We start from the raw sequence: 12247 nt of genomic DNA, 5'->3' as shown, positions 1-12247 counted from the left end.
TAAGTAGACTGTGATTTTACATCAAAGGTAAAATAACATAACATCACTGTAAATATAGTAAAACACAATTTGCTTGTTTTTTAAATATATTTTTTTGTACATATGCATATTTAGATTGTTAAAATACATTCACAAATGTATCATGATTGAAAGATTGAACTGTTGAATTCAAATGTAATGCTATGGAAAAGTATATAACATGATTCCTATAAGCCTGTGTTACATCACATAAGATATGGCAGCCTCGCCTCTGTCCCAGGGTGTGCAATCCATTATTATTTAAAACAACTGTTAACTGTATATTTCTGTACATTTGCGTATTATGATTCATATTGCCACATTCATTGACCTTGTTTATAGGTAATTTCATTGTTTGATCACGTTAAAATGTTCCTAATTTGATGTCTAAAAGCACTTGAAAAAGGCAGAATCCCATGTAAAATTAGCGCAACAAACTCTAGTTTCATTACTGAAAATAACTGTATTTTCATGAGAAAGTTATTTTCTGTTATTTTACGGTAGTATTTTGGCGCCCCAGCTGCCGGAATATTACCGTTTTTTTAAGATGTGTTTTTTTAACAGTGCAGTCACTCAGCTCTACAACATACAGATCACTTCATTAAGTTTTTCTCTTCACAGTGATCTTTGATACACAACATCTAAATAGCTGTCAAAATGCTTCAATTAATGGGAATCTAAAAGATTGGAAGTGTCTTTTATTAATGCCTGAATCTTATAATACATATAATACTGACTTTGATAAATAGCATTGCATGGCATGCAGGACAAAAACAAAACAAAACAAAACAGAAAAGATATTGCATACCTTCACGCGCACGGCCAAGTTACAGTTACTGTGCAGCCTGCAGACAGCGTTTCTCAGCTCACACACTCCCAACAATGTTTTTAAAGAAGGAAGCTGCTCATTGTTAAGTTATGCTGAAGTTTAAATCATTAAATAGGGCAGTTACATCATTTAAACTTACAATAATATGAACATAAAACATGAATGTCATATTACAAAGTCGTTTCCTGACACTTGAAACATTCACACTGTTGGGTGGTTTCTCTTCAGGTTTTCTCACTTGAGTTTTCGACTAATGCTCTGACAATTAAGGCTGATAGAAATGGCTCCAAGAGAGTCCTCTTAGTCTCAGTACTTAGAGACAGTAGGAGTAGAGAAAACCGGTCTGGCTGGTTGTGCAGAGAAAAGTATGCACATCATTGAAGACCTACACAAAACCTTTATGCCTTCTGAGTCGATTATGGCGTCTGCAGGCAGAGAAGAGCACAACCAGTACAGGTACCAGTCCCAGAAAAGGGTAGAGGGTGGTTCTTTCCCATCTGTCTGATTGGGTACTCCAAATTGATCTCTTGTGTTGGGAATGAACAGCTGCTGGTGCAAAGGACAGAAAAATGTAGGTGATTAGTCTGTCAAAGAGAATAATTTTATCATTAATGGTAGTTGCCATCAGATCTTGTCTTAAAAAATATGAAGAAACTATTTCTGCTGGGCTTTGAATTTTGTGCAGACAGATTCAAATTATATCATATTATTGAATTTATTATATATATTAAAAATATCACAGAAAATCCTTGAAATACAGTTTATGAACAGTTTACTTTACAGACACTTTAAATTTTTCCAAACAGTGTCAGAACTAAATTAGTTTTGTTTTTGTATATTCTGTGTGGTACAGTGATATTCTCACTTCACTGTTTGGTTTGAACCTTGAGAAAATTTCTTCGGTCTAAACGTTTGACTGAGTGTGGTGAACTTTTCCCCCAGTTAGATGTTTTAAAAATAATTATTTGCTTCACTGCCTAAATATATATACAAGACTACTGACAGGATCTACTGATACACATACATATTATTAGTTGGTTTCTAAAAATCAAATGAGATTAATTCACACTGTTTTTATTACTTTGCAATGTTTTTTTTGTTTTTTTTTAATATGCATTTTTGGACTCTTTTGGATTGAATTCACCTTTTGTTGACTTACCAGTGACATTGAGTTGACAGCTCTCAACGTGAAAGTGATAGCCTGTGCTCACCTCACACAGGTACAGACCCGAGTCATCAGTCCTGAGTCTGGACAGTTGAAGTCTGATTCGTCCTTCTCTGAAGGCGTCTTTGTCACTCTGGACTCGTCCTGAAAACCTTTTATTCTGAGACTCTGACACCTCAACACCTTGACGAAAATGATATAAGACTGAGGCTTTATCATCATCTTCCTTTTCACAGATGATGGAAAGAAAATTGGAGGGGGTATTAGTTGCAGTTATGAACGTCCACTCCAGGGTGACAGTCCCACTCTCCACTGCATGATAGGAGGTCTGTGTCACGTTCAATGATTCTGTTGAGGAGATAGAGAGGAGCAGACACACTAAGAACTGGAACAAATCTGTTGTTGAGCTTTATTTGGAGTTCATAAAGTGAAGCTGTAAACTAACCAGAGACACATGAGGGGAGGATGACGAGCAGCAAGATCCTGCAGATCATCTTCTCCCTGTGAGAGGAGACAGAGTGATTTTATTCATTCCTTGCAACTGTTGATCCTGTTCATTATCCTGTTAGGAAACCCAAGCACTAGAAAACGATTTACTGTTACTGAAGATATAAACAAAACAAAAAAACATGTAATGAACCAACTAAGTTAATCACAGCATGTTTGGAAAAGTAAGAAAAGGTCTTTTTTTTGAGCTAAAAACATTAAAAACAGTCCAATAAATCACAGCGTTATTCCTATCCGCTGTGCAGAGATATAAACAGAACAAAAGGTGACTATAATTTTTCTTTCATAGGGCATTTTAGGACATCACCTAGGATGTATAGTCTCCTGAAATGGCTGTTAAGAGATATGTTGAAATAGAAAATTGTCATCTCCTGTCTCCCTTTCTTAACCACTTTTACTAGAGCCAGATGGAAAATCTTGCACGTTCCAGGACTGGTTATTAGGAGAATTTGTAAGGACTTGAACAGCGAACAGACATCTGTTATTGTTTCTCTGTTCAGAACAGTGAACAGAGAACTGTAGTGCAGATGTAATACAAATGTGTAATAACATAAACAATAGCATAGAAGAAACAGACTGAAATGGAACAGACCATAAATCCATACTAACATATTTACAGATTTAGGTTTAAGTTGAAAGCCAATGATATGAAGTACAAAGAGAAAGGTTTTAGTGAACTAGAAGTAGAAAGTAGCATAAGATAAAATAAGATAGAAGTACAAAAATGTAGTTGAAAAACAACAAATGTCAGCTGGATCTCAATTAGTGGTCTACACAAATCACAAAGACAATTTAGACCCAAGGCAGCAGCCTTCACTGCAGAAGCTGAAGGTACAAATAGACACTGCAAGAAAAAAACAACACAGAAAATATCACTGTTTAACTTACAATTGCTTTGGAAACCGGATTTTGAGAATCAACCCTGGACTTAGAGCCGCACAGATATCAAGGCGCTGCTGATGCTTCAGCTCCGGTACAGTAAAGAGATCCTGAGGACAGATCTATATCCTGAGAAGTATGAAGAAGGAGCTAAAGAAGCATAGTAAATAAACTGCGTACTCCTGTTGTTTCCTCTTATTTTAGGTAGTTGTCAGGTCTTCAGTAATCCTGAGGCAGTGAAGCCCCGCCTTCTGTTTAAATTGGCAACAAGTCAACTATTCGATGACGTACCAGATTCCACAAAGGTCAAAATTTTAATTTCTCCGTCGTCAATTCTTAATAATTTCCCAGGTCTTGAAATATCAGAAATTCATTTTTCCCAAACTACTTCCCATAAGTCTCTGTGAGTTTGTTTACTAAGACTTTGGATCTTATTTTTATAAGGCTTGCCTCTTGTTAACATGCTGAGTAATACTGAATATAATTTAACACATTTAAGACCAGAATGAGCTGTAAAGCAAACAGGATTTAAGGGTTGGGTTAAGAATATTATTAATAGAAGCTATCAGGAGGAGCTAAAGTTTACCTTTGTTATATTTCATTTGCATATGACTGGAATGCAGTTTGTGAAGTTATGTTACATTCAAGTGTTCTAATAGCGTACCTTCCCACCCAGTATTACGCCAGCAAGATGAGTCACTGCGTCATTGTGACCGTCATCAAAAGCAAGCCTTCGACTTGTTTTCTTGGTGCCTGGGTTTGAGGTGCTCATAAATCACCATGTGCTAAAATCCATTTGTCCTTTAAACATTTAAAGAATCCTCCAGCATGTAAGAGCTCAGGCTGATTAGTCTAGACTGATTCAGTTTTGGTCATTAAAGAAAGACATTGTGTGAAGTTAAGTTGGCTTTAAGAATCCAAGCTTCGTGTCAGGTTCTCTTGATTTTTGTTGTAAGTCTTCATATTGTGGTCTTTGAAATTTTTGATTCATATGTGTTGAGGTTTGAATTTTTATTTTATTTTATACTCTTGTATTCCATGTCTTTAGTCTCTATTGCATTTCATTTCTTGAGTCATTATTTTTGCAGAATTTCAATTTGTTGTTTGTCTTTTTTAGGTTAGTTTGTTGTTTTGTTCTCATCTCTGATTGTTTTGCAGTCTTGGACTTTGATGTTTCTGGATTTGCTGTTAGCAATAATGGAGACAAGACTGACTGAATGCAGGGAGGAGACACAGAGACAGGCCAAGAAAAGAAATGAAAGGGAACTGATTAAACTAAACAAGGAATTAAAAACTAAACACCTAGATCACTGGACTAGGCACTTGGGAAAAATACTAAACATCAGAGGACTAAGGAAAAGAAAAAGTATCACAACTCCAGAAACAAATCACAAATCCACAATATTCAAAGTACAAGGCAGAAACCCTGAGATCCTAACAGTTACTAGTAAGACTGGATATAGTGTGGCTCTTTGTAATGGGTAGCTTCCTGCATTGTCTCTGAGAAGATACAGCAGTTGATCAGATGGAGTCCAGTCATTTATTTAGTTTGTACAGGTATTCCCACAGCACAGGAATGAACACTTTGTATGCTTTGTGTAAAAATAATACACAACAATAAGCAACATGCATATTAATATTACAGATTATATGGGTTTATACAACAGTTTACTAAAACCAGGAGAAACTTGGTGTTAAACCAACTAACACCTACTGCTGTTACTACATGATTGAATGCAATCCAACATTTCCATCTGCTGGTTATAATGGTTAACAGCAGAGTAAATTTGCAGCTGCGGCTTTATGTTTTGTAAAGCTTCTTTATAATAGTTGTTCTTGGACTGTAGGTTCCTGTCAGTACTGATGAGTTTTTACCATAAGAAGCTTAGCATCTGTACTTCTGCTATAGGATTTTGTATCCTCTCTTCATTTCTGAAAACAACTAAAAGTATTGCAAACAGTGCCAGCAGAGCTGCCAACACTCCCATTAAAATGTAGAAACCGGTCATTCCTCCAATTTTTGTTGTCGGTTTTGTTGATGGTCTGTGAGGTTGGAGCTGATCAGCAGCTGCTGTAAGAACATGGAAACACTAACGTTAATGATCAGAATCAAAATGATAACAGTTCAGCTCACAGTTTTAGAGTTACGGATCACAATAAAATAATAATGATCTCCAAAAAATAATAACTTTAATGTGTGGAATAAAACAGAAACTGAAGGGGATAATCCTCCTTCAATAATTTATAAAATAAAGCTCCTGTTTTATTCAGTTTGAGTTCAGCGGCAGATCTAGCCTTCAATGTTTAGACAAATACATAAAAGATTTTTGTGTTTAACTGGTCTGTCAAAGTTTGAATAATAATCTGCAGGTTTTCATACATCATTCCAGTCATAAACATGACAAACCAATCAACTGTAAACCAATTATTTTTTAAAAAGGCAATATTTTAACTAAATAAAGATACCAGTGACGTTGAGTCGACATCTTCCAATTCAAATTTCAAATTCAAATTCAAATTTTTATTTGTCACATACACAGTCATACACAGTATGATATGTAGTGAAATGCTTGGACAACTGCTCGTGACCTAAAGAAAAAAGAAAAGGCTATCATCCGCTAGTTTCCCGATGAATCCCACAACCGCTTCCGTAAACACGTTGACATCATCGTCGGAGCTGTTTCTGAACATGTCCCAGTCTGCGTCGTCGAGTGCGTCCTGTAACGCGGCCACCGATTGATCCGTCCAGCGCGCGACCTTCCTCTGAACCGGAACTTCCCGTTTCAGCCTTTGTTTGTATTTTGGCATGAGGAAGATGGCGGCGTGATCGGATTTGCCAAACGGAGGGCGGGATTGTGCCTTGTAGCCGTCCTTGACCGTAGTGTAGCAGTGGTCCAGTGTCCTTTCACCTCTGGTGGGGCAGGTGATATGTTGATAAAAGTTCGGCGCTGCGCGTTTGAGGTTGGCACTATTAAAGTCCCCCGTTACAATAAGCGCAGCGTCCCGGTGTTGTGTCTGGTGCTGTGTGAGTGCCTCATGCAGCTCGCATAAGGCGGTGACCGTGTCCGCTTGTGGTGGAATATAAACGGCACTTATAATGACCGATGTAAACTCTCGAGGTAGATAAAAAGGACGACACATGATGGACAGTAGTTCCAGATTTGGTGTGCAGGAGCGTGTGAGAGGAACAACGTTCGCACTGTTGCACCAATTGTTGTTCACCATTAAACACACGCCGCCTCCCCTTGACTTCCCCGAGTCCCGTGTCCTGTCCATGCGGTGAACCGAGAAGAACTCGGCCGGCTGGATGGCGTGGTCCGGCACCGCTGGGTTCAGCCATGTCTCGGTGAAGCAGAGGAGATTGCAGTCCCGAATGTCTCTCTGGAACTTTATCCTGGCCCTGAGGTCATCAAGCTTGTTCTCCAGTGACTGGACGTTGGCGAGCAGGATGCTAGGCAGAGGTGTGCGGTGTGCACGAGCTCTCAGCCTGTTCCTGACGCCGGCTCGTTTCCCTCGAGGCCGCTTCGCGTCGCGTCCTTTGTTCCCCCTCAAGATCTCACTCGGCCAGCTCGGATCCGGAGTTAAAAACTTCGAATTGTGAGTACATCGTATACCAATAGAAACAAGAGTGTCACTGTCATACCTAATGTACCCAATGGTGATGATTTTGCTGATTTAGAAACGCTGAAAACTAACTTAAAGAACAAAAACAAAGAAAAGGTGGTCGGAGCAGTCGTGACGGCAGCCGACCTCACCGGCGCCATCTTATTTGCTGAAGCCATAATCAGTGTTCACCTCACACAGGTACAGACCCGAGTCATCAGTCCTGAGTCTGGACAGTTGAAGTCTGATCCGTCCTTCTCTGAGGGCGTCTTTGTCACTCTGGACTCGTCCTGAAAACTCTTCATCCTGAGACTCTGACACCTCAACACCTTCATGAACCTGATACAGGACTGAGAGTTTATCACTGATAAAGAGTTCACAGAGGATGTTGAGAGTTTTGTTGAATCTGTCAGGTTTGGTGGTGAACGTCCACTCCAGTGTGATGTTGTGGTTCTCCTCTGCCTGATAGCAGGTCTGTGTCACATTGACTACAAATGATCCTGTTGAGGAGACAGAGAGGGAAAGAGAGGAGCAGACACACTGAGAACTGGAACAAATCTGTTGTTGAGCTTTATTTGGAGTTCATAAAGTGAAGCTGTAAACTAACCAGAGACACATGAGGTGAGGATGATGAGCAGCAGGATCCTGGAGATCATCTTCTCCCTGTGAGTGACACAGCAAAAATGAAAATTTACTTCATTCACTGATGACAATATCTAATCCTGTTCATGATCCTTATTACACAGACTCACCAAAACTACAAGAACTACAACCACGGCAACAGAAGCATCTAGAAGAAAAACCTGCAGTGTTCAGAGCTGAAAAAAAATCTTTTTTCTGATACAAGGTAGTGATGTGGTTCATTTTCTAAATAGATGGAAAAAATTTAATCTGTTTCTCTGAACATCTCCTCACAAACAAATGCGATGCTACTACAGAAAGAAATGAATGAATTTATTATTATTTTTAAAAAAGGTAAAATACAACCTCTGCAGTGTCCTCTTCTTTCAGATGGTTTCCTTTTTACACCAGAGTCAGCTCTGCTGTATCTCCATAACAATTTGGAAATCTGTACAGTTTCACTTTCACATTTAGGTGAGATTTTGCCAGTTTAATCTTACCCTACTTCTTATCATGATAGTGCAATATTCATAGATGCCACATGATGGAGCTAAGTGCTCATCTCATCCAACGAAAGTGTGGTTTCTTTTTATTTGATTTTTTTTTTTTTATTACAGTTTTTCTCTATTGGTTTGGCTCATTTCTTGAAACAGAAATTACATTCTCAAAACGCTAAGATCATTTGGCAAAACACTCTAGCACAACACTATAGCTCACCTGCAAAAGTTCATATCTCTTCTAAAACTGTTCACTCAGGCTTCAATCTAAATACCTTTCTCATTTACAGTTTTTCTCCATTGGTTTGGCTCATTTCTTGAAACAGAAATTACATTCTCAAAATAACATGGACAAACCTCCAAACCTCTTGGCAAATGTTCACAACAGAATGGCATTTCTCATTCATTTTATCAAATGGCAAATGCTTTAGTACATGTCTCAATTGTCTCAGTGCATCTTTGCAAATGATTAAGTACAAGTAGCCTACAGTTATACAGTTAGCCCACATGTAGCACATTTTCCAAATGAATAGATCTTGTAGATCTAAACTGATTAGTTGATTCTCAGTCTAATGATCATTCTCTCCAAAACATGTCAGCATGATTTCATTGTATAAGTACTCGCATGCACAACCTTCTGTTCAATTGTCAAAATTGGTCAAGAACATAATACCATGAATACCATATATGAGTTTCTTTGAATATTTGATAAATTGATGACAGTCATTGACAGTCAGGTGAAACTAGGTGTCACACACAGGTGTGTTCCATGATTGTGTGCTGCCAAACACAGATATATAGAGCTTGACCAGAGCCAGTCCGATCTCTGAAGATGGATAGACAAGGCCAAGCAAACGGACAAGGGGAAGTTCTTCCTCAAGGAAGAAGAAGAAGAAGAGGAAGAAGAGGAAGAGGAAGAGGAAGAGGAGGAGGAGGACTGAGAATGCATGGTGGAGGAATAGGGGGAAGAGGAGCGCGAAGACACTGTGCTGTCCCGAATGAAATTCAGGCCACAATTATAGACCATGTCATAAACCATGGCCTCACAATGGCAGAGGCAGGTCATCGAGTGCAGCCTAATGTGCCTCGCTCTACAGTCTCCTCCATCATCCAAACCTTTTGCAGGGAAAACAGGTATGAACTCTATGTAATCTACAATGGAATTATATGTTGTATAGGACAGGGCACTGTGTGTGAGGCAAAAAATGTATAACTTACTTGTGTGTGCATCTGCCTGCAGTGGTAGGTCTATACTAGCAGGTGGAGAGGACTAGTGGAATGTTTTGATACTAAATATGACAAGAAATATATTGAACAAATTACTGTAAACTATGGAATTACATAATTTATACAGTTTAGAGAAGTATTCCAGTCACTGTGCAGCGGGAGAATGAGTACAGCGAACACTGAATAAGTCCTTGTTTTTTGATTTTGTGTTCATACAATTTACTACTGTAATGTACATTTTCTTTTGACATATGTATGAAACTTTCTTTTGCGTGTGAATAAAAAATGGTTATCATTTCCTTGGTAGTGTGAGTGCAATCTGTGATGTCAAACCTTGGAGGCTACTCTTTTCTGTTGCATATTGTTGGTCCTCTGCCATAGTGACAAAACATCTAAACATTTTGTATGGCAGTACTCACACAATGCCAAAGGGACGATGCATTTTGGGGGCACTGACTATTCAGAATAGAAAGAAATGTAGTTTCGACACATGAGTGAACTGTTTTAGGGGAGATATGAGCTTTTGCAGGTGGACCATGTTGTTGTGATCAACCATCCAGGTTTATTTTGACAAAAGCACCAAGAATGATGAGAAACTCCGAGACACTGACTGTTTAAATGAGAAAGGGATTTAGATTGAAGCCTGAGTGAACAGTTTTGGAAGAGATATGAGCTTTTGCAGGTGAGCTATAGTGTTGTGCTAAACTGTAAGAGTGTTTTGCCAAATGATCTTAGAGTTTTGAGAATGTAATTTCTGTTTAAAGAAATGAGCCAAACCAATGGAGAAAAACTGTAAATAGTCAGTGTCTCCAAAATGGCAAAGATCCTTCTCAATAGCTTTGGCTCATTTCTCGACACAGATCGGACATTCTCATCATTCTTGGTGCTTTTGTCAAAATAAACCTGGATGGTTGATCACAACAACATGGTCCACCTGCAAAAGCTCATATCTCTCTGTGAAATGCACTTCACACACGTACACACACGCACAGTTGTTTGTCGCCAGATGCCACGTTTATTTCTAGTTTTCATTTGTTATGACAGTCCAGTCTGACAGCTCCGGTCTCAACTGATTTCCAGCTCCGCCTCCGCTCCTCTCCCGTCTCACTATAAAAGGGAAAGGAAACCATCATCAGTCCAAGCGCCATCAGCTGTTCTCACCTGCGTCTCCAGCACCGCCTCGTTGAGCTCACTGCACCACTCCTCCCCTGCAGCCGCGCCCGAGACCACACCTCCGCCACACACTCCTAAAACAGTTCACTCGTGTGTCAAAACTACATTTCTTTCTAATCTGAATAGTCAGTGCACCCAAAATGCATCGTCCCTTTGGCATTGTGTGAGTACTGCCATACAAAATGTTTAGATGTTTTGTCACCATGGCAGAGGACCAACAATATGCAACAGAAAAGAGTAGCCTCCAAGGTTTGACATCACAGATTGCACTCACACTACCAAGGAATTGATAACCATTTTTTATTCACACGCAAAAGTTTCACACATATGTAAATTAGAAAATGTACATTACAGTAGTAAATTGTATGAACACAAAATCAAAAAACAAGGACTTATTCAGTGGTCGCTGTACTCATTCTCCCGCTCTTGTCCACTGTCTTCACCCTCCTGATTATTTACACGCTGTTGTCTGTCTGGCCACAGATTCTCGTCCACATCACAGCGGATACTTTCTCTTGCGATGCAACGAGGGAAGAAACGGCGTGCATGCCGCAACCATCCCCTGCATTGATCTCCTGTAATGTCGTCACACGCTACGTCCATAGCATGGAGCAGGGACGGCTGATCCTGAGCATGATGCTCATACACTCTCCACCTCCAAGCAGAGAAAAACTCCTCTATCGGATTGAGGAAAGGAGAGTAAGGTGGTAGGAACCCCATGACCATCCTTGGATGCGTTGCAAACCAGCCCCTAATGAGTGGGCTATGGTGGAAATTGACATTGTCCCACACAATGGCATAAATGGGTAGGTGAGGCCCTATGAGACCTCTCTCATTTTCAGGGATAAAATCGGTATAAAGGCGATCCAAGAAGATGAGGAGCATGTGCATGTTGTATGGGCCAAGACTGGGGATGTGAGTGGCCACACCATTTTCAGAAATGGCAGCACACATAGTTATATTGCCCCCTCGTTGACCTGGGACATCCACTGTGGCCCGGTGGCCAATAATATTACGGCCACGTCTTCGGCCTTAGGCCAGCTTCATCCACGAACACCAGGATGTGAGGGGTCTCATGTCCTTCCAATGCCATTATTCTCTAAAATAGAGTAAAGAACATAAAATCAGTCATACAGAAGAGTCATATACTACAGTTAGACAATTACATGTTCTCCCCCACAGGTTCAATATACTACAGGCCACTACTCCAGTGGTTCTAAACTAGTGATAGGCCTATGAGGAAGTACTGCAGGGGTATTTGATAGAAAGGGGAGTGGGAAATACTGATGACTTACTGAGATGTTACAGTAAAACCTACAGTATTAGATAGATTTGATTGGGAGACAACAAAATAAGGATTATAATGAGAATTGTATCATACAGTAAACTGCAGTTTTCTGTTGAAATTGTTGAAGTCAGATGAAGCAAATACTGATTCTGAAATCAGGTAAAGGAGGTATTGAAACCAAATAAGTGAACTACTGCTTACTGTGATTACAGGTAAGGTTATAATGAGAGACAACCAGTAACTGACTTACATTTACATACTGGTAGCGCAGCTCCTTCACTCTGTCAGAGTTCCTCTCAAATTGTACCCTGTAGATGGGTTTCATTGTCATCTGATGCTTCTTCAAAACCCGGTCTATTGTGGAGATGCTTATTGTGTTTATATTCTGGAATATATGATTGTCCTGAAGGATGGCATTACGGATCTGTCTCACTGTGATG

At 39.6% G+C, this 12247-nt stretch overlaps 2 protein-coding genes across 4 annotated transcripts; both read right to left on the bottom strand.

Moving 5' to 3' along the window:
* Positions 1 to 799: 799 nt before the first annotated feature.
* LOC148103911 (uncharacterized) lies at positions 800 to 3570 on the bottom strand. 3 transcript variants are annotated; one of them, XM_087839210.1, is made up of 4 exons: positions 3408 to 3570; positions 2458 to 2513; positions 2007 to 2360; positions 800 to 1396 (listed from the first exon to the last, which is right to left on the bottom strand). In XM_087839210.1, the coding sequence occupies exons 2-4, from the start codon at positions 2504 to 2506 to the stop codon at positions 1233 to 1235; spliced, it is 567 nt and encodes a 188-aa protein (XP_087695336.1). In that variant the 5' UTR covers positions 2507 to 2513; positions 3408 to 3570; the 3' UTR covers positions 800 to 1232. The 3 variants fall into 3 exon arrangements, with proteins under 3 accessions (XP_087695336.1, XP_087695337.1, XP_087695338.1); XM_087839211.1 differs by having other exon boundaries at positions 800 to 1393; XM_087839212.1 differs by having other exon boundaries at positions 800 to 1393; positions 2059 to 2360.
* A 1699-nt stretch (positions 3571 to 5269) lies between these two features.
* On the bottom strand, positions 5270 to 7664 carry LOC148103910 (uncharacterized). Its single transcript, XM_087839213.1, has 4 exons — positions 7609 to 7664; positions 7170 to 7501; positions 5865 to 5892; positions 5270 to 5469 (listed from the first exon to the last, which is right to left on the bottom strand). The coding sequence occupies exons 1-4, from the start codon at positions 7655 to 7657 to the stop codon at positions 5270 to 5272; spliced, it is 609 nt and encodes a 202-aa protein (XP_087695339.1). The 5' UTR covers positions 7658 to 7664.
* Between the last annotated feature and the right edge of the window lie 4583 nt (positions 7665 to 12247).

The sequence above is a fragment of the Neolamprologus brichardi genome, chromosome 3 (genome assembly GCF_056152115.1).
Source record: "Neolamprologus brichardi isolate AB-2024 chromosome 3, ASM5615211v1, whole genome shotgun sequence".
Taxonomy (NCBI): Eukaryota; Metazoa; Chordata; class Actinopteri; order Cichliformes; family Cichlidae; genus Neolamprologus; species Neolamprologus brichardi.
This window is presented reverse-complemented; position numbering and strand designations above follow the sequence as displayed.